At 38.3% G+C, this 23,383-nt stretch overlaps 1 protein-coding gene across 2 annotated transcripts in view; it reads right to left on the bottom strand.

The window, feature by feature from the left end:
- Positions 1-245: 245 nt before the first annotated feature.
- The window catches only part of CARS1 (cysteinyl-tRNA synthetase 1), a 35,522-nt gene continuing 12,384 nt past the window's right edge, over positions 246-23,383 (bottom strand). For both annotated transcript variants that reach the window (XM_074543326.1, XM_074543325.1), the window contains 15 exons: positions 22,583-22,671; positions 21,875-21,996; positions 20,629-20,741; positions 19,993-20,121; positions 19,650-19,779; positions 19,253-19,356; positions 18,148-18,245; positions 16,483-16,672; positions 15,880-15,948; positions 10,024-10,105; positions 6,118-6,198; positions 5,589-5,656; positions 4,189-4,248; positions 2,876-2,959; positions 246-1,760 (listed from right to left, as the gene is read on the bottom strand). In XM_074543326.1, the coding sequence (XP_074399427.1) occupies positions 1,626-1,760; positions 2,876-2,959; positions 4,189-4,248; positions 5,589-5,656; positions 6,118-6,198; positions 10,024-10,105; positions 15,880-15,948; positions 16,483-16,672; positions 18,148-18,245; positions 19,253-19,356; positions 19,650-19,779; positions 19,993-20,121; positions 20,629-20,741; positions 21,875-21,996; positions 22,583-22,671 (1,554 nt within the window). In that variant the 3' untranslated portion in view covers positions 246-1,625. The remainder of the gene's footprint in view (positions 1,761-2,875; positions 2,960-4,188; positions 4,249-5,588; positions 5,657-6,117; positions 6,199-10,023; positions 10,106-15,879; positions 15,949-16,482; positions 16,673-18,147; positions 18,246-19,252; positions 19,357-19,649; positions 19,780-19,992; positions 20,122-20,628; positions 20,742-21,874; positions 21,997-22,582; positions 22,672-23,383) is intronic.

The raw sequence follows: 23,383 nt of genomic DNA on the forward strand, positions 1-23,383 counted from the left end.
TACCAAAAGATGGAGAAGGTGCCCTAATGGCCATGGCTGGCTGCTGAAAGTATCATTGTGCAGTTTAAACATGCATTTATAAAATTGATTAGAAATTAGCAGAATGATTGAATATTGAATGCAAAATTAGTTAAATTAGTAATAGCCAGCTAAAGGAAAAGTTCTGTAAACCACATTTCAAAAAGATGGTTATGGAATAAAAATAAGCTCAATAGTTTCCCCACTACACAAAGTTCACATACAAGTATTTCACAACAGATTTTATTTTCTGCACACAAGATGTATCTGCTTTACTGACCTTAACATTATGTATGTTTTCAAAGGCAAATACAGACAAATTAGAAAAAAACCCTACTAGACCTTTCTGTTACTCCAAATAATGTGTTCATTTCTCAGAAGGAGGAATATAAATATAAAAATATCAAGGAAAAGCATGGATGTTTTAAGTCCTTATTACGAAAAGAGACATAGCCTGATCACTGTAGCATGAACTTAGGAGTTGAGAAAACAGAGGTGTCACAGTATGAATCTTTGCAAGTCACCTTGAGAATACTGAATGAATATAGTTCTGCAAATCAGACACTTGGCTGTTCTGTGCAGCTGTGAAGTAGGTGAGATATTTTTTAGGATTTCATGAACTTTAGCTCATTTAGTAGCTTCTGCCAGTGAAATGCATTGTTAGGCAATGAAGAATTCTCCCTGCAGTATAGTGTGACCATACTGCATCAGAAAAGCTTTTATCTCAGGGTTAAATCATCATGTTAAAAACATCAGTCTTAACTACAGGGCAATGCCTAGCTATATTCCCCAGTTGCAAATCAATCCACAAACTGTATATCAGTAGGAAACCCTCTGTTAATTCCCCATGGCTCTGAACTGGTAATTAGGTACTGAGTACTTTGGGTAATCAGGTACTTTGGCAGGGCTCCTGTTTCCTTGAAGGGATAGCTCCAAGGACACACCACCTCTGCCATCAGCCCTTCATGTCTCTCCCAACTGTTGGTTCAATGCAGGTGCATTGCCTGGTACTTACCCACTTGACTGCAATGGCAGCTTGATGATCTGTTCCCTTTTTCAACAAAGGGACTGTTAACTTCTACTATGCAAAGTGTTTTGGGTATACTTATGAGTGTTTTTAATAACAGCAGCTAGAATAAGTATCATAATGGAACTACCCACTTTTCCTGCTTATGTAAAGATACTAAAGTCATCTGGAAAATACTGTTCTTACTGTGGGGCAAATTACTCAGCTCCCTTTTAGCAATACATTTTTCTGACTGTAACATGGGGTATTAGTTAGAGATCGTATGCAGGACAAATTAACCAAAGCCTGAACAGCTAGAATGAAAAAGAATCCTTATGTGGATTTGCTGACTGAGCAGCACCTTCACAAACAGAACTGGCAACCACATTTGCTATCATTGAGAAGAAACTTCTTACATGTTGGCTTTTTTTTTTAATGATAGATTTTTATTACATTTCCAGATGACATTATTAACCCACGTAAACAGGAATTTGACTTTGCACATAATAGAAAGTGTAAACAGAAATTTAAGCAGCAGTATATGCTCACTTCTTCAATGGGAACCCAGCACTCGCCTTCTACATAAAAAGTCCTGTTGTTTTCAATTTGCACTTCCATTCTGAACCATTTGTAGATACTCCTTGTGTAGCTTTTCTTGGGTTTCATAAAGTTTCTTTAGCTTCTTAATTTGTCCTTTGCTAAGTTCTTTGCCTTCTGTATCATGGGTGGGAAATCCCTGAAATATAAAGAGGGAAAAAGAGTAAAAAAAAAAAGAGTATTTAAGATAAGTTCTTGGACTGCTTTTGTTCTCTATGGAATCATGTTTTAATAAGATAGGGAGATAATGTCATAATGACAGGCTGTCAGGAAGGGGTGTATCTTGACTAATTTTAGTCACCTAGAAGTTTGACAGCTAACTTTGGCTATTTCTGAATGTTCCTTTCCTAGCAAAATAAGAGCCATAAGGGTGTATTTATCTTCTGTCCTGAACCATGTAAGGGAAGCTTAGACCACTAACTTCTAGGTGGTTTTAGTTAAGAGAATAATGACTAATTCCTGAACAGATGGTTAAAATAATATTTTAATCATACTAGCAGATTGAATTCAAGGCTTAAAGCAAAAGCAGTAAGATATTTATATTCTTGATGGAGAAAGTATGATCAGCATTTTTATGGACATTCTCCTTGCCTTGTAGGGGTATTTTCCAGTATTTATCCTCTCCATTCTGACTTGTCCCCAGGACTTGAATTTGTGTAGGTGAAAGGGAGAGGCAGAAGCAGGATCAATGACCCAAATGAAGTAGAAGTGAAGAAACAGTGCTTTATGTTTTCCAAGTAACCCTTTTATCTCCAAGGGGAACAATCAAGAGCAAAGTTATGCATACAGCCCCTTCAGAGACCCTTTGCCAGGAGAGAGCAAAACAGTGGGCACAAAGCAACAGGGAACACAGGACCTCTCCAAAACTATCAGTTCTGGAAGAGTTGGGGAGTTTGTACTTGCAAATGAATACCCTGCCTTGCACCAGAGTAATAAGTCTGTGAATGAACATCATACACATTCCTACCCACAATATGTATTTTGCTTTGCAGTAAGGGGAGCCAAAGGAAATGTACAATGAATGTACAAAGGAGTGTAGAATGAAAATACCCTTGAAATGATGGCTAACAGAGACCTTGCTCCTCAGTGCACAATAAAATTCATATATCACATTTTCCTTCTCTCCTTCCCTCCTCTTGCTACAATAATAGCAGTGCCCTGGAGGTTTGGAACAAGATTGCTATAAACATGTACAAATAAGTATGCACAACTGGGGGAGGAAAACCCCTCCCTATATGAAGAGAAGTCTCTTACATTTTCATCAAACATGGAATATTTGTCAAGTTCCAATTTAAACATTTCATGTGGTGGAATCTTCATTTTTTCCAGTTTTGCTGCCTGTAATATAAAACATGCATTAACATCACAGTTAATTACCGACAACCTGTCACATATGTAAAAGGAAACGTACATTGTAATTTCAAAATCAAGGAGCATTCAATTCATAATTGTTTATTATGTGAAAAGAAACTTGGAGTGAGGAATAACTCAGTAGCTCTTAGCTGTGCTTGTCTGAGGGAAAAACTGTTTAAACCTGTAGAGAACCACTTTATAAAACAGATACATTGCAGAAACTCAAAATAATTTGCTTATAAACTCCAAAAACTACATCTGAGTCTAGCTAACTTGGTTCTTTAGTCAACACAAAGTGAATAGCTGCTATCATAAACATATTCAGCAATTAACTCACTGCAAAGGGGAACCACCTTTATCAAGTTCCTTACTGACAAGCTAAGGTTTTAATGCAGGTCACAGAAGAATCAGATGCAGCAACTGCACTGAAAACAAACTGAACTCTTCCTTGTCTGTAAACAAGCACATCTCAGAATCTTCTCCATGTAATTTTTGCCCTATGCAGGGGAATCACCTTTATTAAAAAATGAAAAAAGGTACTTGGAATTTGTGGCTGATAAATGCTATTTACCTTGTTTTATTTTTGTATGTGGTGCTCTCTAAAAGTTTTCTTCCTCTTATAATACAGGAATGTATTTCCTGTACTGTTAAAGTCATCAGCATGGCAAACAGTATTTTTTCTTATGAGTTCATCTCCTCTGTCCACTCCCCGTCCAAAGCCCAAAATCTTTGAGCTATGTGAATTTCAATCACAGAGATAAAACATTTCTCTGCTCAATCATAAGGAACAGGGGATTTCTTACAGAGAAAAAGAAAAAAAAGGAGAAAAAGAAACCCTTTCACATATACCTATGATAATAGAAAGGGAATAAAATAATAAACAACACAAGCAAAATCATCTCTAACACTAACAAGCATGTAAGATGCTACTTTGTCAACTAGGTAATACTATTTATAGATTGAAATTTAAGTGCTACAAGTTCTTCTGTAATAAGTTTTTGCAGGCTTTAATTGTGTTTTCAAAAATGGCTTCTCTATCAGAATTGAAATTCCAAGCCTGAACTGCAAGCCAAAGGCATTCTGAGCAGGAAATTGTAAACAAAAAAAAAGCAATGGAGACCTGGTGAAGGCTGGGCAGAGAGCCTGTGTTCTAATGGTCCTTCCTGCACGTGACCACTGCTGCCTACACTTTCCTTCAAAACGAGGTTACTTACTTCCTGCTGTTGTTTTTTCCTGGCTGCTTCTTCTTTCTTCCTTTTTTTCTCTTCTTCTATCTGTGAGAGGCAGTGTTGGTGAGTAAAAGGTAAGGCACTATTCCATTTGGTTGTTTTCTACAAACCTGAGCCAGCTCCCCTGGATATCTAATTACAGACAGAACTGGCAGCATGACCTGCAGCAAACCCACCATGCCTTAAAATTAGGATTGTCTGATACTTCCCACTGTATGACTTTGATTTCATTTGCTTTTATTCACAGTTAAACCAGTTCTAACTGTTCAGAATGCATTTTGCATGCAAAATGGATACCTATAATAGAATACCTAAAATAAATTGTCCTATCATTTTAGGGGGAAAACTGTTTTGCAAATGACTTTTAAAAAAAGACTGTATTTCAATGATATTTTAAGCTCTTGCCTCTCACTGTGAAGATATCACAGTTCCTCAAGCAGCAGTTGTATCACTTGATGTTCCTAGGGAAACAACTATCCAAATTTAGCCAACTTGCTAAAAATCCCATCTTGCACTTGCCTGGGAGAGACCTGTCAGTTCTCTAAGTGTTCTGCCAGAACTGAACATAATGCTGTTGCCAGGGAAAAGGGACTCTGGCTGCAGCTCCTACCCAGCAGCATTAAACAAACTGCCTTCAAACGTCACTCTGATGAAAACATCTGGAATTGACTAAAATGACTTCTCCCCTTTCTAAAGAACATCAACATGGAAGGAGAAATGTTGGAAAGTCTTTCAAAGATTTCTAGTCATGATAGAATTTTATTATTTGGTAAAATTGAAGATGGACATATAAAGTATTACTTTTAAATATTACATAGTCAAATATTAATACTAGGAAGTGCCTAAAGCAGGGGATCTGTACCGACCTTGTGCATGTGAATTTAAATTCACAACTTTACAGAGTAACATGAATTCTTGTCCCCACATCCTGAATATCTCACTAATCCATACTACATTAATTAAGATTTAGCCAGTACATTTTTTCCTCACCTAGCAGATGAATACAGATTAGTTCTATGGAAATGTTGACTTCATTTGTACAAACAAAAGAAGTCTGAATTATCTCTCTGGAAGAAAAATTCCAATGAGAAGCTAAGACAGTTTGAATGCAATATTGAACATGCCTTATTATATGAAGACCTTAAAAAGCAATAAAATAAAAAATCTTTGAGGTATTCACTAGGTCCCATACAAAGTTTTCAAGAAGCTGTTTCAAAAAATTGGTTTTTTCCAACACACTTAAATTTTTTGTATCAATTCTCTTATGTCATCTTCTGTGTTGCTAGTCTATGATTTTTCTTATGAATTATAAAAGAAATGTAAAAACATCCATAGCTTACACATGACTTTCAATTTTAAAAATATAGGATGCTTAAAATAACTACCTTTTTCTTTTCTTCTCTTTCTTTCAATAATGTGTCCTTATCCACTAATTTAACCACAGTTGGAAGTCCTGAAGAAGCAAAAAGAGATGGATTAATTTCTTGATTAGCCAAAGATAAATGTATTCATCCTGTGATAATTGTTTTATTTTTGCATGCTAAATGCAAATACAACTCAGTGGCTACTCAAAAGTGACTAAGAAATTAGGTGCTACACAAAAAGGTGAAAAATATTGCAATGTATGTTTTTTTATTCTGTACATGTATTCCAATATACAGCTCTATAATATATATTAATATATATTAATATATATATACACTATTATACATGATACATATTATGTGCTATTATATATAGTACATATCATACATATACATATATATATAATATATATATGGTGCACATATAATATGCCATAGCTCTGCAATACTTGAGTTTACTGAATTATTCTAAATTTGTTTTCCCACTTCTTAGTAAAACATCAGGATTATAAAAACAGCTCCTACAAATTTTCAGGAGATAGCTGGGTACCTTCATGATCTTCAAATCGAACCCCAAGTTCAGGCAGGATGTCATCCCGAAGAGCATCACTCAACTGCAGCACTTCAGTTACTACAGAGCATGAAAAATACTTTTAGTGAAGTAAAATTTGGCCAAAGTATAGTTTTGTACAGCTACATAGTTACTTCAGTGCAATTAAGAAATTGCCACTCTCATACAGAGAGAGAAAAGTCTTTTCTTTTAAAGTGATAACTAAGTCCTGCCTGATTGCAGCCACATAAAAAAGCAGCATATTTCTTTGCAGGGACTTGAAAATCATAATTGTCTTCCAAGATACCCGTACTGTTCCTGAAGAAGAACAGAAAGAAAATCCAAGGCAATTCAGAAATGATGCAACAATTCTGCCATGGTGGAAGGGTATATGACTCAGGAAGATCCTAATGGTTACTATAGGATGTGCAATAAGAAAGGTTAAAAACCTAATTTTAGAAAATCACAAATTAACATATCCTGTGCTAAATCTAACACTGCCCTTTGAAGGACTATGATTTTGTTGATTTGTCAGAGGAGCTGTAATCCCAACACCCTCTTTTTATTTCAAGCAATCTATTTTCAGCAGAACAGAGAATTTTGGTTTAGCTTTTTGCACAGTGACCAGGACATCATAGCTAATATTTTTTTCCCCTTGCAAACTTACCAAAGAGCCTTTGATGACAGCAAAGTGTTAAGAACTTAAAATTTAGCTGAAATATATGCTATTTTAAGGGGAAAACAAATCTTCATACAAGATAATTTTTGGATAAGAAATTGTATCAGTTGAGAATCAGCACAACAGTTAAGAGAGATTAAATTCATCAAAGAGGCCCAGTATGCTGTGGTGAGAATTCAGTGGCATTTTTCATAGGCAGTCTGGTATTTGGAAGAACACTTAGCAAATATAACAAGACAAATACTTGAGTTAGATGTGCTTATAATGAACAGGTGTTCTCCCTTTCAGCAATTCTTAGCTGGTTAAACCCAAGAGGTACTCGGGGTCACAAAGTTATTATTTCAGGGAGTGGAAGCTTCCATCCAGGCAGCTTCCTTAACACTGCACATTCTGGTAGACACAAGCACCATCCCTGAGCCTTCATCTCTCCCACAGCTCTCAAAGAGCTGCAAGTGAACAGCACTGACTATGCTAAAACCATGAGAAGGAGCACCCTGTTTCAGGGCATGGCAGTGCTCTGTGGCTCTCTTTGCACAGGAATCCACTGCAGTGCACAGAACCTCTTCTGTCTGCTGTAAGCAGAGTCCTTGTTTCTCTGATCCACAGCAGTGACACACAGTGAGCCATAGTCATGTTTGATGCACCTCTAAATCAGCCATTAGGTAAACCAGGGATCAGATTTCCTCACTGGCTAAAAGGTGTTGGCTCTATCAAGAAACACTACTTATTCACCAGAACAGCATCTGCACAATTACAGATGTTAATTTGTCTAAAATCATGAATAATTGAAAGCTGAAGAAGAAGAAATCCATCAAGGAGAAATGTATAATGAAACATATTCTTTTTGAGAGGACACATGCTCTGATCAACCCTGTCATGCAGAGGAGTCAACACCATGCTTCCTAAAGCTGAGATGTGCCTGTTTCTTTGCATGTGGCACCTCCAGAGCAAATATGTTTAGGATAGGGTAGGGGGTTGTTTGTGGGTTGCCTCAGGACACAAGGAGGCTCTCACTGAGGACAGTGACCAGGAAACCAGTGGGACAAATGCCTTATCACCAGTGCCCACCAACACCCCAGCAGATGGACACTCCTTGGGCCTGTGACTATTCCCCAGACCTCTTCACATTTTCTGTGAATTTCAAGCCAAAGAGCATCAGATGTGAAATAGATGCCGAGATGATGTGAATCAGAACACTGTGATGGGAAGGAAAAAGAGGAGCTTGAAAAGCATCTAGAAAATGCTGGATATAAAGACTGGCAGCAAAAGACAAGAGCAGGCAATGCTTCAATGACCGAGTTTGTCCCAGTTCTGGTCAACTCCTGACATATTTGGAAGAGGGCAAAGGTGCAGCGGGCACTATGAGTATTACTAAGTCCATATTTGAATGCTACCCATTCTGGATGATGGTAACATTTTTGCAGAGCACATATATTTTGATTATTATTAAAAACCATAGCTTTAAAAATAGCTATTCTGTGAAATGTTTTGTAGATACATTTTGAAAGTGCATGTGTGTGGATGGGAACATTTATAATACTCTGCAGGTTTTACAGAGCCATATGCTTTTTATTTAACATCTGAGAATACTTAAACCAATACTGATTGTTTTAAATAATATCTAACACAACCCTGCCAGCAACAGGCTATGATGGGGAAACACCCTATGCCTACAGCCATGCAGAGGCAATATCCCCAGCCACTAATCAGAACAACTTTTACAGTAATTTAATGCTTCCTGCAAGCAAGAATTTTATGGGTAAAGGGAAAGAAGTCTGTAGTATGTCAGTGCAGGTCCTGCCAACAACCACTCAACTTCCATATATCAAACAGTTTAAAAGAAAGGTGCCTCCCTGGTCAAATTGCAGAGTGCTCCATACCCCAACCAAGCAGCCACTAGTTCCAGTTTGATTCTCACTGTCCGGTGTATTTCAGGCAAAAAATCACTGCCTTCCAAGCAGGAAATTCAAGTGGCAGTAAGCACTTGAGCCAAGTGTGTTCTAAAAATGATCCCAGTGATATTTAAACCTTAGCACTGCTAAAAGCAATTATCAATTTAGCTCCACCATAATAAAGCAAGGGGGAAAAAAGCTTCATATAAAGAAGTATGCTAAATACCAAAAGACTAAAGCTCACATTTTTGGCTGAGGATATACACACAAACCTCTTGAATTAATTCAAGTTACAGAAAATATTTACTATTGGAACTTATTACTAAGCCTGTTTCTCAGCATCAATTAGGCCTATAAGAGTTTGACAATAATAACAGAGTAGCTACATTAGCAAATACAGTTTGTGCTTTTAACATAAACTTATTAACTTTGGAAGAACTCCAAACAGTAGCAGAATGAGAGTTCAGAGTCTTTTCCAGCTGAATAAGTTACCAAACACCACAAGTAATTTTTTGTTTCTGTGTAATATATGGGTTACTTGTATGTTTTATGTATATAAAAACCATGCCCTGTTTTGCCTTCAAGTACAAATCCCAGTGTCAAAGTTTTAAGAAAAGAAGAATCAAACACATGTTGAAGACATGCAAAATTCCACAGGGAACAGAAGAAAATAGTAAGAGCTCCTCCATTAGGAAATATCAGTAAAATCAAAGAATGCTTAATGGAACAACCTTTTTAACACTCTGTAGTTCTGCTGCGAACACACACAGCATGATCAAAGCTTTTCAGAGGGATTAAAAAAGGCACCTGAAACTTCTAGCAAACTCCCAGATGAATTGTCCAAAGAGAACACTCAATTACCATCAGGGGAGCTACAATTCCAACTATTCTAACAAACAGTGAACATCTTGGGCTATTTAAATGCAGACACTATTATTGTGCAGCAATCTGCACTTTCAAGAATATGCAAGCTCCCCAGGGAAGAGATCATGGGTACTTTCATACCTAGAAAGAAGGGAGCATCCTAATCTAGAAAAACAGCAGCTACACCTCATCATTCCAGAACTTTTAGATTCTTTAGGATATGAAAATTAGCTTAGCAGCCTAAAAAGATTCCCAAATTAAAGAGACAGGCAGCAGAGATGCAAAAATTCAAAGCAGCTCTGATTTAGCTTTACTTTTATTCTCTAAACAAGGAGTGACTATCAGCTGCCTCACACCCACACCTCCATCCTGTCCCCTAATTTACTTCCTATGCCCTCCAAGTCTCATGTGAAGGAAAAAGTTCAGGAAAGTACAGAAAAGTCTCATGCACAGGAAAAAGTGAACTCTCACCTTTCTTCTCTCTGGCAATTTGTCGCACTCCTTCTCTGAACTCAGAAAGAACTTGGAGGTATGGCATCACTGTAGACTCAATCTGCAGGATCATTATTTCCACAGTTAGTTAATCATCATTTAGAAATAAAACATGTCCCTACCCACTTCATATTTATGTGCTGTTGGATGGAATCTGACCCTCAAGGCAGATCAGTATCAATAAAAATTGTCATTGCTCTATTGAAGTCAAAGGATAGATGAAAATTTGCATTAGCTGTCAATTTTGTGCAGATAAAATCAGCTTGTCAAGTTCAGCCTCTCCATTCCTTTTTCACCTCCTTTCAGTTAGATCCATCACTTCCACAGGGTCATGCCACAATCCAGCTAACTATAATGCAGTGCAGGAGTAAAAACAGCCCTCAGATAAATTTGCTCCTTCATGTCCTGTGTTGTCTTAGGCCCAGCTGTTTATCAGATAATAATACCATGTCAAACACATATTAGGACTAATTTTCATTAGAACCCAGATCTGTTCCTGAGATTTTAGCTTATGCTAATTGCACAGACTGTGCAATTCTCTATATTCCTCTTACAACTCCCTCTCCCACCAGAAGTGGGGAAAGATTACTGTTGAATTATTTCAGGTGTAAGTAAACACTAGGCACAAAATCTCAGAGAAAAGGTCCTGTGAGTCTGGTCTCAATAGCAGTGAAGAGCAGCAGCAAGCAGTTAGTCAACAGCAACAAAAACAACTACAGATGAGCTACAAAAACAACTACAGATCGGTGTCTGTCAACACTTCTTTGGAATCCCAAGAGGAAAAGCCAGGCCCCTGGGGGAAAGCCTAAATGAAAAGTTTAATTACTTTGGAGGGTGGGAAAGAGAGAAAAAAATTGCCAACTTTTGTCTCCTCTACAATTTCCACACGTCTTTCCTGTCTGTTCAATCTCCATGACAAATTTCTGTGCAATTAAGGGACAAGATAGTCTGCCATGATGGAAAAGTGCCCCTACGAAAAGAACCAAGGAGTTCTGTTACAACCTTTCATAAATGTGAACACTGCAATCAGCTTCAAAATCAGATCCAGTGCTGACAAGTCTGGCCCAAGGAAGAGACTGGAAAGTGAGGAACAGTCACATCTCCACTCCCCCACTGCACTGGAAATACCACTTCATGGAAATAAAGTGGTATGGGAAAAGCAGACACTGCCATTACTTTATCAGTCATTTAAAGATGAAAGATTTTTATTTCCACAACAACTAACTTGAGAGAAATGCTGAATTCACTTGGAAAATGATATTACGGAACTGAGGCTTTCTGACTTCAAATATCTTACATTCACTTTTCAAGTAAATTACTGACCCATGGTAATTAAGTTAGTTTTTCTTTCAGCACTTTTGAATTGGATTATGCATTTTTTGGAGATACTGACTCAATTGGTTCTTTCATCTCTAATTTAGACAAGGGAACAACTGGCCTGACCCACAACCTTCTGTAACTAATGAAAAGTTCTTGAACCTTGGAAATTCACCTCCTTGAATTTGTGCTAAGATAAATAAGCATTTGCATGGAAGACTGAAAGACAGTATAATATTTAATGAAACAGCCAAAATATTTGTGATATTATGCATTTTTGTATTATAATGCTTAACACTAGTAATGATCTGGGTGATAAAGACAAAAGCTTCTTGAGTGTAAGAATTGTTAGCACAAGATTCTTCTGACAACTGTGCTAACAAATGTGGAATGCGTAAAACTTTCTGAAGAAAGGATGTTCTTTAATGTTTGGTTTTTGTATCCTTTCAAGCCTAATCAACAAGAAGGGAAATGTAATTGTGGGGGCCTGAATATATGTTGTATTGTGAGATCAGTGTGTGTCTAAGTTACTCCAAACGAGCTGCAGCTGCAGGGTCCTTAGTTGGGCAGCAGCTGTGGCTTGTGAAGGTAACTGAGATAAATAGGGGTGGGTCGAGAGCCCAAGAGGAGCCCCTGAGAAGAGAGACAGGACTGTGCTGCAGAGAAAGGAGAAGAGCCCCAGCAGAGAGGGAAGAGCAACGCTGCAGCAAAGACTACAACGATTGGTGGCCCCGTGTGAAGACGAACATGCAGCCAAACATCGAGAGAGAGAGAAGGTATGGAATCCCCCAGACAGCTGAGAGCTGTGACAGCCGAGAGCTGGGACTTTGGAGTAGCAGCCAGAGAGCTGGGACTATAAAAGATAGGACAGCCGAGAGCTGTGGCAGCCTGAGAGCTGGGACTGTAGAACATAATATGGCCTTTGAATTAAGGAGCTGTAGCAGCAGAAAGCTGCAAGAATATGGCCTTTAAGGAAAAGAGCCTTGGAACATCTAAGGACAGCCGAGAGCTGTGGCAGCCTGAGAGCTGGGACTGTACAGGGATATGTATATATTCTATGGTTACATCTAAGACAGCCGAGAGCTGTGGCAGCCTGAGAGCTGGAACTGTATGTATATTGTTATTGTGTAATTGTTAAAAGAAAAGGGGGAAATGTGGGGGCCTGAATATATGTTGTATTGTGAGATCAGTGTGTGTCTAAGTTACTCCAAACGAGCTGCAGCTGCAGGGTCCTTAGTTGGGCAACAGCTGTGGCTCGTGAGGGTAACTGAGATAAATAGGGGTGGGTCGAGAGCCCAGGAGGAACCCCTGAGAAGAGTGCTGCAGAGAAAGGAGAAGAGCCTGAGAGCTGGGACTGCAGCAAAGATTACAACAATTGGTGCCCCGTGTGAGGACGAACATGCAGCCAAACATCGAGAGAGAGAAGGTATGGAATCCCCCAGACAGCTGAGAGCTGTGACAGCCGAGAGCTGGGACTATGGAATATCAGCCTGAGAGCTGGGACTTTGGAATATCAGCCTGAGAGCTGGGACTTTGGAGTAGCAGCCAGAGAGCTGGGACTATAAAAGATAGGACAGCCGAGAGCTGTGGCAGCCTGAGAGCTGGGACTGTAGAACATAATATGGCCTTTGAATTAAGGAGCTGTAGCAGCAGAAAGCTGCAAGAATATGGCCTTTAAGGAAAAGAGCCTTGGAACATCTAAGGACAGCCGAGAGCTGTGGCAGCCTGAGAGCTGGGACTGTACAGGGATATGTATATATTCTATGGTTACATCTAAGACAGCCGAGAGCTGTGGCAGCCTGAGAGCTGGAACTGTATGTATATTGTTATTGTGTAATTGTTAAAAGAAAAGGGGGGAAATGTGGGGGCCTGAATACATGTTGTATTGTAAGATCTGTGTGTGTCTAGGTTACTCCAAACGAGCTGCAGCTGCAGGGTCCTTAGTTGGGCAACAGCTGTGGCTCGTGAGGGTAACTGAGATAAATAGGGGTGGGTCAAGAGCCCAAGAGGAGCCCCTGAGAAGATGCTGCAGAGAAAGGAGAAGAGCCTGAGAGCTGGGACTGCAGCAAAGATTACAACAATTGGTGGCCCCGTGGGAAGACGAACATGCAGCCAAACATCAAGAGAGAGAAGGTATGGAATCCCCCAGACAGCTGAGAGCTGTGACAGCCAGAGAGCTGGGACTTTGGAATAGCAGCCAGAGAGCTGGGACTTTGGAATAGCAGCCAGAGAGCTGGGACTTTGGAGTAGCAGCCAGAGAGCTGGGAGGACTATAGAAGATAAGACAGCTGAGAGCTGTGGCAGCCTGAGAGCTGGGACTGTACAGGGATATGTATATATTCTATGGTTACATCTAAGACAGCCGAGAGCTGTGGCAGCCTGAGAGCTGGAACTGTATGTGTATTGTAATTGTAGTTGTTAAAAGAAAAGGGGGGAAATGTGGGGGCCTGAATATATGTTGTATTGTAAGACCTTTGTGTGTCTAGGTTACTCCAAACGAGCTGCAGCTGCAGGGTCCTTAGTTGGGCAACAGCTGTGGCTCGTGAGGGTAACTGAGATAAATAGGGGTGGGTCGAGAGCCCAGGAGGAACCCCTGAGAAGAGTGCTGCAGAGAAAGGAGAAGAGCCTGAGAGCTGGGACTGCAGCAAAGATTACAACATGTAATCCCTGAAACAGACAGCAGCTAACTGCAAGTTCTAACAGTGACGCCCAGGCTTTACAAAAACAAACAAACAACTTGTTGGTAGAATTGCCTTGTTAAGGTTTAGGGCTAGACATGCTACAGTGATCTCAGACATTAGGGGAAGTTAACAAAACTCGGGCAGAAGGATGGACCACTGATAGCGGACACAAAGAATGCCACAAAGAATTTACAGGCCACAAGGACGCTTGGCAGAACTCCCAAGATAAGGAAGAAACTCATAAAGCCAAGTCAGCAACTGTGCTGAATCAGCCCCCACTGGGTAAAAGGTAATTTCAAACACCAACTCAGGGACCAACAACTCAGAAGAACAGAAAGACTGAGCATGCAGACTAATTAGCATGGGAAGCAAGAAAATTATTAACCAAGAGGGGATAGAATACAAATTAATAAGAGAATTACATAACTTGTAGCCAGTGAACACAAGTTGCTTTGTTGGCCAAAATGCATAAATAGTAAAAAGTTTTGATAGTTGGTGTGCTTGATTTGTGGAATACCACTGAGCACCCAGACTTACCACTGAGCACCCAGACTTGCACAACTCTGAAACAAATAATCAATGCTGCTTTTGAGGGTGTAATTACTGGCTTGTTGCACATGAGTAACAAATCCAGTTTTTGTGGAAAACAACATGTGTTAGCACAGGAATTTTTTTTGCACAAGATTCTTCTCACTCTACTACCCCTGACATTGCTATTTTAAACGAGTGAAAGGACTTAGCCTCAAGCTATCACTAATCCTTCCATAAAGCATATCTATTGGAAACACTGCCTGAAGTGTTAAATACAAATTTAATTTTCATTTTCCCTAAAAAGGTAAGTGTTTAAGTTCTACCTTTCTTCTGAAATTCAAAAAAAATTTGAGCTAAATTTAAAAATCACTATTGATGGGTTATGTAGGCAATACATAACATCTTCCTTATTATATTATTAATGGAAATTTCCACAAATAGAAGTATTTACATTGGCAATTATGGGATGAGTGTTCATTCCCATTCTTTGAACCATAAGCAAGCTTGCCAATTCCTTTGATGAATAAGAAGTTAAGCCTTTTTTTTACACCAGAAATGTTTCATTTACTCCTCCTAAGGAGGAACAGAAAGGTGCATGGTCACACCTTTAATGCAGAAAAATACATGAAAAACAGCACTGATGTGTCCACAAGAGATTTTTGGCACGAACTAAGTGTGGATAGCTTTCACATGGAGTTATTTATCCTGCCTGCACCAGAAAACGTTCAAGGTATTCCAGAGCCCACCAGCACTTTCATCAGGTACCCCTCAGGTAATTCCAGAAAAATTCTGCACCCAGAACTGCTGGGTGACTAAAGCAAAACAGCCTTTGAAAGCCACATAAAAAATGTGGCCGCAAATGAGATCAGAAGAAAAGATTGAAATGTGGATAAAACTCCAGCTGCCTCCAGGCTGGTTTCTGGTGTACCACAAAGAAGTTTAATCAGTATAATTACATTTTTGAAACTACTTAGCATACAAATACTTGTAATGAGTCTTTAGACTGTAGCATGTGCGGCCTGTAGCTCACATGTGGTTTAGGAAACAGACTCATCATTCAGGAGACAAGATAATTCCTTTTCTGGTTGCTATACAATTTGTCTGTCATTAAATCAAACAAACCTATAAAAACCCCAGCTCTTGTAAAAGAAAAATCCTGCTTCCTAAGCCAATTAATTACATCAGATTCAAAAGCTAAAAGCAAAAAGAATGCAATTCAGCTACATATCAGTAATGTCATCACTTTAACCTAAGCTCTCAGAGGATACAGAGTAATTTTGTTTAGTGCATTTTGTCCTTCACTTACATTTATGTTTTGACTAGTCCCTCCAACAGGAAAACCAATTGCATCATCACTTTCTATGGCACCAAAAATCTGGTAAAGGAAAAAGAAAAGATTGTACACATCAATTCACAGGTATGTGAAAACTAAGCAAAATCACACATACTAGGCATTCAAATAGATCTCATTTAACCCAGAATTCACAACTCTGTTAAAATGATGTTCTGATTTGTAATTGATACATACAAATTGATGCTCTGATGATGATCTGTAATTGATACATACATACAACATACAAAGCACTGGCTTTCAGATTTAGCTTTAAAGATGTCAGATTTGTCATTCTGACTTCATATTTTTTCTACTACCTAATTTCTCTTGAACGTATTAGGGGCTCCCCACTATTTAAAAAAAACATTAGCTGAAAACATAATGCAATATGGAGAACTCAGAATTGTTCCTGCTGCAGCACACACTGCAGCTTGGGTTGTTTTGGCTGGGGGATGTGTGGAGGATCTCTAGTTTCCTGTAAGATTTAAACAAACACTGTACAGATCCCTCCATACTTGAAAATACAAGTTATAACTGCACAGTGCAATAGCAACATTACTCCTTGCTGTTACATACCTTTAGCATTTGAGTGAGATAGGAGCTGATGTTTTCTAAAAGAAGTCTGTTTGGCATCTGTCTGGAGGATTTCTTTGCAGCAATATAGGAGTTACTCTGGTTGACTAAGGAGCGCATTTCTTCTAAAACCGAGCGGGTGTCAACATTGTCACACAGTGCTTCGTGAATCGCTGCTTTCTTCTCGTAAAAACTGAGACAAAAAAGATTCTTTAACTCCTCATGTCAAAAACCCTTCAACGTGCTCTGAAGAGTCTCTGTTAGAAGAGCAAGGGGACCTAAAAGTAAGATAACTTTTTGCTGGTTGTAGTTTGTATTTGAAAGAAAAACAGATGAACAAGGAAAAAAGGCATTATCATGATGCTGCTGTTTTACTGCTATAGACAAAGGCAGGCAGCATAATCTAATTGGCAACAACTAACCACACAAATTACATCAAACAATTTTTCAGCAACTGGCCTTTTCATGCAAGTTTGTTGTTTTTTTTAAGCAGTATAAATTGCTTATTTAGTATCTTCTTTTTATTACTTTTTTTTTTTTTTTACAGTATTGCTCTCCTATCCCTGTGTACCAGCCAGGTTCTCTGTTTAGTTTCTTTCCAGGAAGAAGCACCAATTTGGAAGTTAAATTAACACAAAGTAAATTGTTATGAAAATATTATAAGTAGATAAAAGGAATAAATTCATGCAAACCTTTGTCACGTTAGTGACATGTTAGTAGGTATAATAAATAATACAACATATTAAGTACCATTTCATGACACAAAGGTTTTAGGGTTTCAAACAAGGTACTTTTTCCAAGAAAAAAGAAGTGGTAGAAGAAGGGAGACAAAACCAAATATACACGAAGCATATCTTCTGTTCCTCCCACTTCTTTATCCCTTCCTTTTGAGCTTTCCATTACTTATTATCTCCCACCTTTTGAAATAAAGGGGTTATCCCCACCAGCCTCAAGTTGAAGATAAAATTTTCAGAGCATATCACTACACAGAAACATCTGCACTTAATCCTTCAATAGAAACATTAGTGACCACAACAGTGAACTGAACTAGGAAACAATTTTAGCACTGCCATGTAAGATACTTCAATTTAAAATTTCAGACAAAAAGAAATTAATTTAGGAAGCTGTCTGCATTACAAATAAGTAGTAGTTTTGCTATAAAACTCAAAAGACTGCAAAATTGGTATCACTGCCTCAACAACATATTTTCAAACACTGGCACTGATCTTTGATGGTTTAGTCAGGTCATTTAACTTCTGCTTGTTGCAGACAGCTTACTATACTTTGAAATATGTAAAATACTGTTTTTCCAGTATAATATTTCCAGTTTGTAGACACTGTGAATTACTGGTCATTTCTCAGCGAGAAGACAAGATTTCACATAGTGAAGAAAATGACAGCTATCTAACAAATGAGTTCTTTTCCTTCACAAACACGGCAATGAGGCATGCCAGTGTACTTAACATAAACAAAAGGGAAATTAACAATTTAATCTAGCCTTCATAAAGCTGTCCCAAGATTAAAATGATTGCTTGTGAAGAATTGGTATGTTAAGTGGGAATGCTACAGACATAAATATCGCTCTTCACATTGTAAGTGATATGGTAAGGAAAAAGAATCTAAGATGAAGTGACACAATCCAGAGATAAGTAGGAATGCTCCACTCACTTTTTGTTCAGCTCTGCTTCTTGATTTTCCCATTTCTGAAACTGGCCTGTCACATCAGTGGGAGCTCGAAGAATATCCTTCACATTCAAAAAAAACTCCTGTAAAAGAAGAATATAGCTAGAAGTTGGTTTCAATTACACATAATCAGTGCTTACTATGAAAGGGGTCATTATTTCTTAATGAGACTCCTAAACTTTATGGGTTCAGTGCTGTTTCAGCCAGGATGTAATGATGTTTCTCAAGATCATAAAACTCAGTGAAATAATTTTGCATGACTCTGTCAATCACAGTTGGACTGTAATTCATTTTTATCTCTTGCCCTGTTACTACATGATACCTTATGATACTCTAACACCAAGCTGCTCATACAAAAAACCTTTTAAAAATGTTTAGGCAACAGTTCTTATGGTAGATTTTAAAGTGTGTTGCTAGAAATGGAAGCTGAAGAATAAAATAGCTTTCTATAAAAGATCTGTTATAAACGGGCATCCAGCTCAGTAAAAAGTCATTTTAACGTAATCTGTGGACCAAACCAAACATTTTACATAAAAAGCAAAACAGCTTCAGCTGGAGAGATCAAGATCAACAATTTCAAACTGCTGTACAGTGTCCTTGTGGGAAATGTGAGTTTAAATTATGGCTCCAAACTAACCAGGGGCAGGAACTGTGCCTAACCTCTCACACAAGGCATAGAGGCAATGGCTCAATGTTTGTGGTGAGGAGACAAAGTGGGAACAATATTCCTTCTTCCCCTTTGGCCACATTTGTGTAAAGCCTGACCTGGTAGAAATGTTAGAGAGTGTCTGTTGGACTGAGCTCTATAAGCAACTGAGAAATTGATCTTGTGTGTAAGTGCCAAGCTGCTCAGAGATGTCAAAACTTGGAGAGAGCACCCAACTGCAGAGAAATGTAGCAGTCTGTGGGATTTACAGGACTTGAGAGTTTGATGGTATCTAAATAAGCACTGTGCCATCCCACCTGATGGATTCAGAAAGCAAACCCAGTCTGGGAATATGGTCTGCATCTCCTTGGAGTTCTGTTCCTTGAAACATACATGGCAACACAAAGATTAGAGAGCTGGAGAAGAAATGGAAAACTTACTTACATTCATAAACTTCTCATACTGAATAGCTGACTCCATGGTATTACTTGAATAATCCAGTGTATCCTTCCAAGAGTGCATGAGGAAAGCCAGCCGTAACTGTCGTGCTAGTAGCAGGTTTAAAATAAACAAGGAAAGTTTTTATAAGCTGAAACACTTTCATGGGCTCCAATACTGCAGTGGCTAAGAACATAATCTTTAAATTCCTTACTATCACTACATCTACCAAAAAACCCCACAACCACTACCATCCATGCTGATAAATACCAACAAGGATGAGAAGAACAAGGAAGCTGTTCTAAAGTTAGCAAAGAAGACACCTGAAGTTACCCTGAATAAAAAAATTATCACAGTCACCACTCAAAGTACATCAAAGCCAATCCCATTCCAAAATTTTTACCTGTGTGTTTCTTCAGTGCATCTTTTATGGTAATGAAATTCTTCAAAGATTTGGACATTTTACAGCCAGCAATTGTTAAGTGACCAGTATGCAGAAAATACCGAACCCAGTGATCATTTTCGAAATATGCCTGCAGGAAAAAAAACAAAACCCAAAGAAATGTTTAAAACACTGTTTACATACATATGAAGTAGGAAAACTTAGAGAATAAAATCCTGAGAATCAAAATTTGTGTTTATACAAAACACACATCAAGTTGAAAAAGCTGAATTAGGGATTTGTGTAAGGTGCAGCCAAAGCAAAGCACGTTGCTCTATCACTGCAGCAAGGTCAGTTTGTTCACCTCAGACTGAGCCAGTTCATTGTCATGGTGAGGAAATCGGAGATCAAAGCCTCCTCCATGAATGTCCATCGACTCTCCTAGAACAGATCCACCCATGGCAGAACATTCAATGTGCCAACCTGGACGACCCTGTTAACAAAAAGACATTACTTGGTTACTAGTGACTGTCCTCCTCTCCTGCCCCTGTCTCATTTCCTCATGCTGTTACTGAGAGTAGAAAAGATTCTCAATCTCAGATTCACAAAAGGAAACTGATTTAAAGATCCAGCCTGGCAATCCAGCCTGTAATGTTCTGATTATCTTGCTTACTGTTCTTTTAAAAGCTACACTAGTATCTTTGATCACAAGGGCAAAAAAAGGAAACAGAGTTTACTGCAGATAAAGCTTGTCAATTAACAGAGGACAAACAAGTAACAGCCATGCTGACCCTGTATGCAAACTTCTGCTTAAAATGTATCACACTTGATACACATTCTAGATTATTAAATGAACACTAACCACAGAACCTTAGGACTGAATACATAATCTCCACAATTTGTACAGTGTTAATATGAAATGAGGCAAAAAAACTTGTGTAACTGTGCTACTTAAATAAGTGAAGAAAATCCAAATCCTGATTATAATGTCCTTCCTTACCTTTCCCCATGGAGAGTCCCATGAGGGCTCTCCTGGCTTGGAGGACTTCCATAAAGCAAAATCATTTGGAGAACGTTTCTCACTTAAGCGATCAGCTGAGATGCTCAGGTCACCTGTCAAAAGGGAAAATGTAAATGTGCACATCTTACACCAGCATTACTGAATTTTGGCATTGCTGTATCTCACATAAAAATAACCTTAAAAAAACCCCAAAACACAACCCCCCAAATCACTGAACCCTCAAAAATCCTTATTGTTAACCTTGATAATCCTTTGGGGTTTTGTTAATGTTTGGCTGACAAGTATCAGCTGCACTGGTTTCTAAGTTTTGACATGAGATTCATCTACATTCTCTTACCAAGCACAAATCCAATACTGCAGTTATAGAAAAAGAAATACAGAAAGAAAAAAAACCATACTTAGATACAAGTAAGACTGCAGATTCAATTCATTCCAAAGTTAGATGGATCTAAATTGAGACTATGGTTGTCTTAATCTGCACATACAATCTGATCACAGAATATTTCTTCCCTAGTCTCAGCTGCTGCACAGAATAGTTGGTATTTGCTCAATAACTACATTGACTCCTCTGTTACCTACTGCTCTATGAGTGTCCTGATTTCACCTGGTAAGAGTACTATATTAAAACCTTTTAATATTCTTTTTGTAGACTTTCTGCATGATTTGCTAAAACTATACAACTTTAGGAGCAGATAACTAATGAGTTCCATTTACTGAGCATTTCAAGTTAATCCTCTGCTATAGCTCTATTAAAAAAAAAATCTACATTTGGATTTGTTTCAACACAACAAAGAGCTCTCAGTAGGAAAGAGGAACCCAAATATTTGTCATGAAATAACCCCAGCCTGATATGGAAAACTCGTGTCTGGCATGTGGAAGATCCAGGTTCAAGTCTTTGCTCCTACTCTGAGCCAAACGAATGGGCAAATAACTGGGCTATGGCCAAATGACTGAGGTATTCACAATTCTGACCAAAAAATCCCTCACAAACAAATAAAAAGCAACCCCAGACCTTCCTAGGATTAATAACGTTTCTTGGTATTTTCCAATTAAAAACTTTCAGGAAAGTACTGGCTCAAGCTACAAAACTTCGGCAAAGAAATTGGTAAAGGGAGTGCAGCAGGTAAATCATTAAGCTCTGATTGTGACTGATCCAAATGTCAGTGAAACCAATTGAAGAGACCAACACATCATCAGTTTCTTCAGCAACTGAGCAAATCTTTACCTTCACCCTCTTGAAGAGCTTTCTGATCACCTACAGCTTCAGGCACCAACTTAGCATAGGAGTGTTTTTCACTGGCATCAAACTTCATAGTATCAAAGTATACAGATCCATTAGACACATACCTGAAAAGTTAAAGATCATTATTTAGCTAACTTTCTATCACAACTTAAATGAGTTTTATCCCCAAAATCACTCCCATGAGTTTTCTAGTAACTCCACTCACATTATGGTACTGCTCAGTATTGTAAATATGACTTAGGCGAGCCTAAGATTTAAGGCCTTACCATATGAAGGCTTTTGACAAATTGTTGGAAGTTATAATAAAATTATTTGAAGAGAAAACAGCAGCTATTGTTAAGCTTTTGAGAGGTATCAAGAAAAGGTCATAAATTTTTACAAGTTGTAGTTCTTGTGTTATTTGCAACTGATTTCTAACTATTACATGTCAATTTTGGACAATGTTTGAGGAAGACCAGCAACCAAACACAGTTCAAGTGAATGGGACTTTGACTTTAATGAGCACGGATTTCACCCTATAGTACATCATAAGAAGCACATCAGGTAAAAATAACAGCTCTTTGCAAAGAAACCTGAAATTTCTTTATTTGATGAAGAACTGCTTCTGGCAAAGACTACTGTTGCAGATGGAAACAGAGAAAACAGCTCACAGCTGAAAGCAATCATTTGGGCATCCAGCAGCAAACTTACCCATAACCATTATCCACAATCTTCTTCACAAAATCCACAATTTCTGGCACATATTCACTAACCCGTGTTAAAACATCTGGAGGTAAAACCTAGAGATAAAAAGCAGAATTAAATATATATATATATATATATATATATATATATATATATATATATATGGAAATATGCACTAAACATATATGTTATGTATTGGTTACAATTTTGCTCAAAAGCAAGTCATAATAAAATCTAACACTCCTATTTCAAGCTTTCTGCTCTGAGCCAATGTGCTGTGGCCACTTTTTCTTCAGCCTTTAAGGGGATTCCAGCTCTTCTGACAGAAGAGACAGCAAGTCACTCTGATTTGCAGGTAAATAAATCAACCTTCACTGAACTACTGCCTGTGACACAACATTTCACCTGTAACAGACAAATCTCTTCTTGTTGGTTACCATCACAGAATTTCTTAATGGCTGAAGACTCTTAAGTAGGCAGTCTAAATACTGAGGTTGGCAGGGATCTCTTGTGCAGCCAACAGGTTCCAGCTCCAACTTTTTTGGACTAATTTATGATTATTTCCCCATGTTGCAGCAGAAGAATGGCAAGGAGAGCACACATCAAACCTGGTCACCAATTAAGTGATGTGCAACAATAACCACAACAGATTTAAGATTGTTGGATGGAAACAGAGCAAGTGCTAATTTAACAACTATCTATTAATATTAAAGTAATTTTCAATAAGCTGAAATATGAGATTCTTGAGAGCTAATAAGGAGCTAAATTGTCTTCTGGGTACTCTAAGGCATGGCACAAACATCTTTA

This window comes from Zonotrichia albicollis, chromosome 6, assembly GCF_047830755.1.
Source record: "Zonotrichia albicollis isolate bZonAlb1 chromosome 6, bZonAlb1.hap1, whole genome shotgun sequence".
Lineage (NCBI taxonomy): Eukaryota > Metazoa > Chordata > Aves > Passeriformes > Passerellidae > Zonotrichia > Zonotrichia albicollis.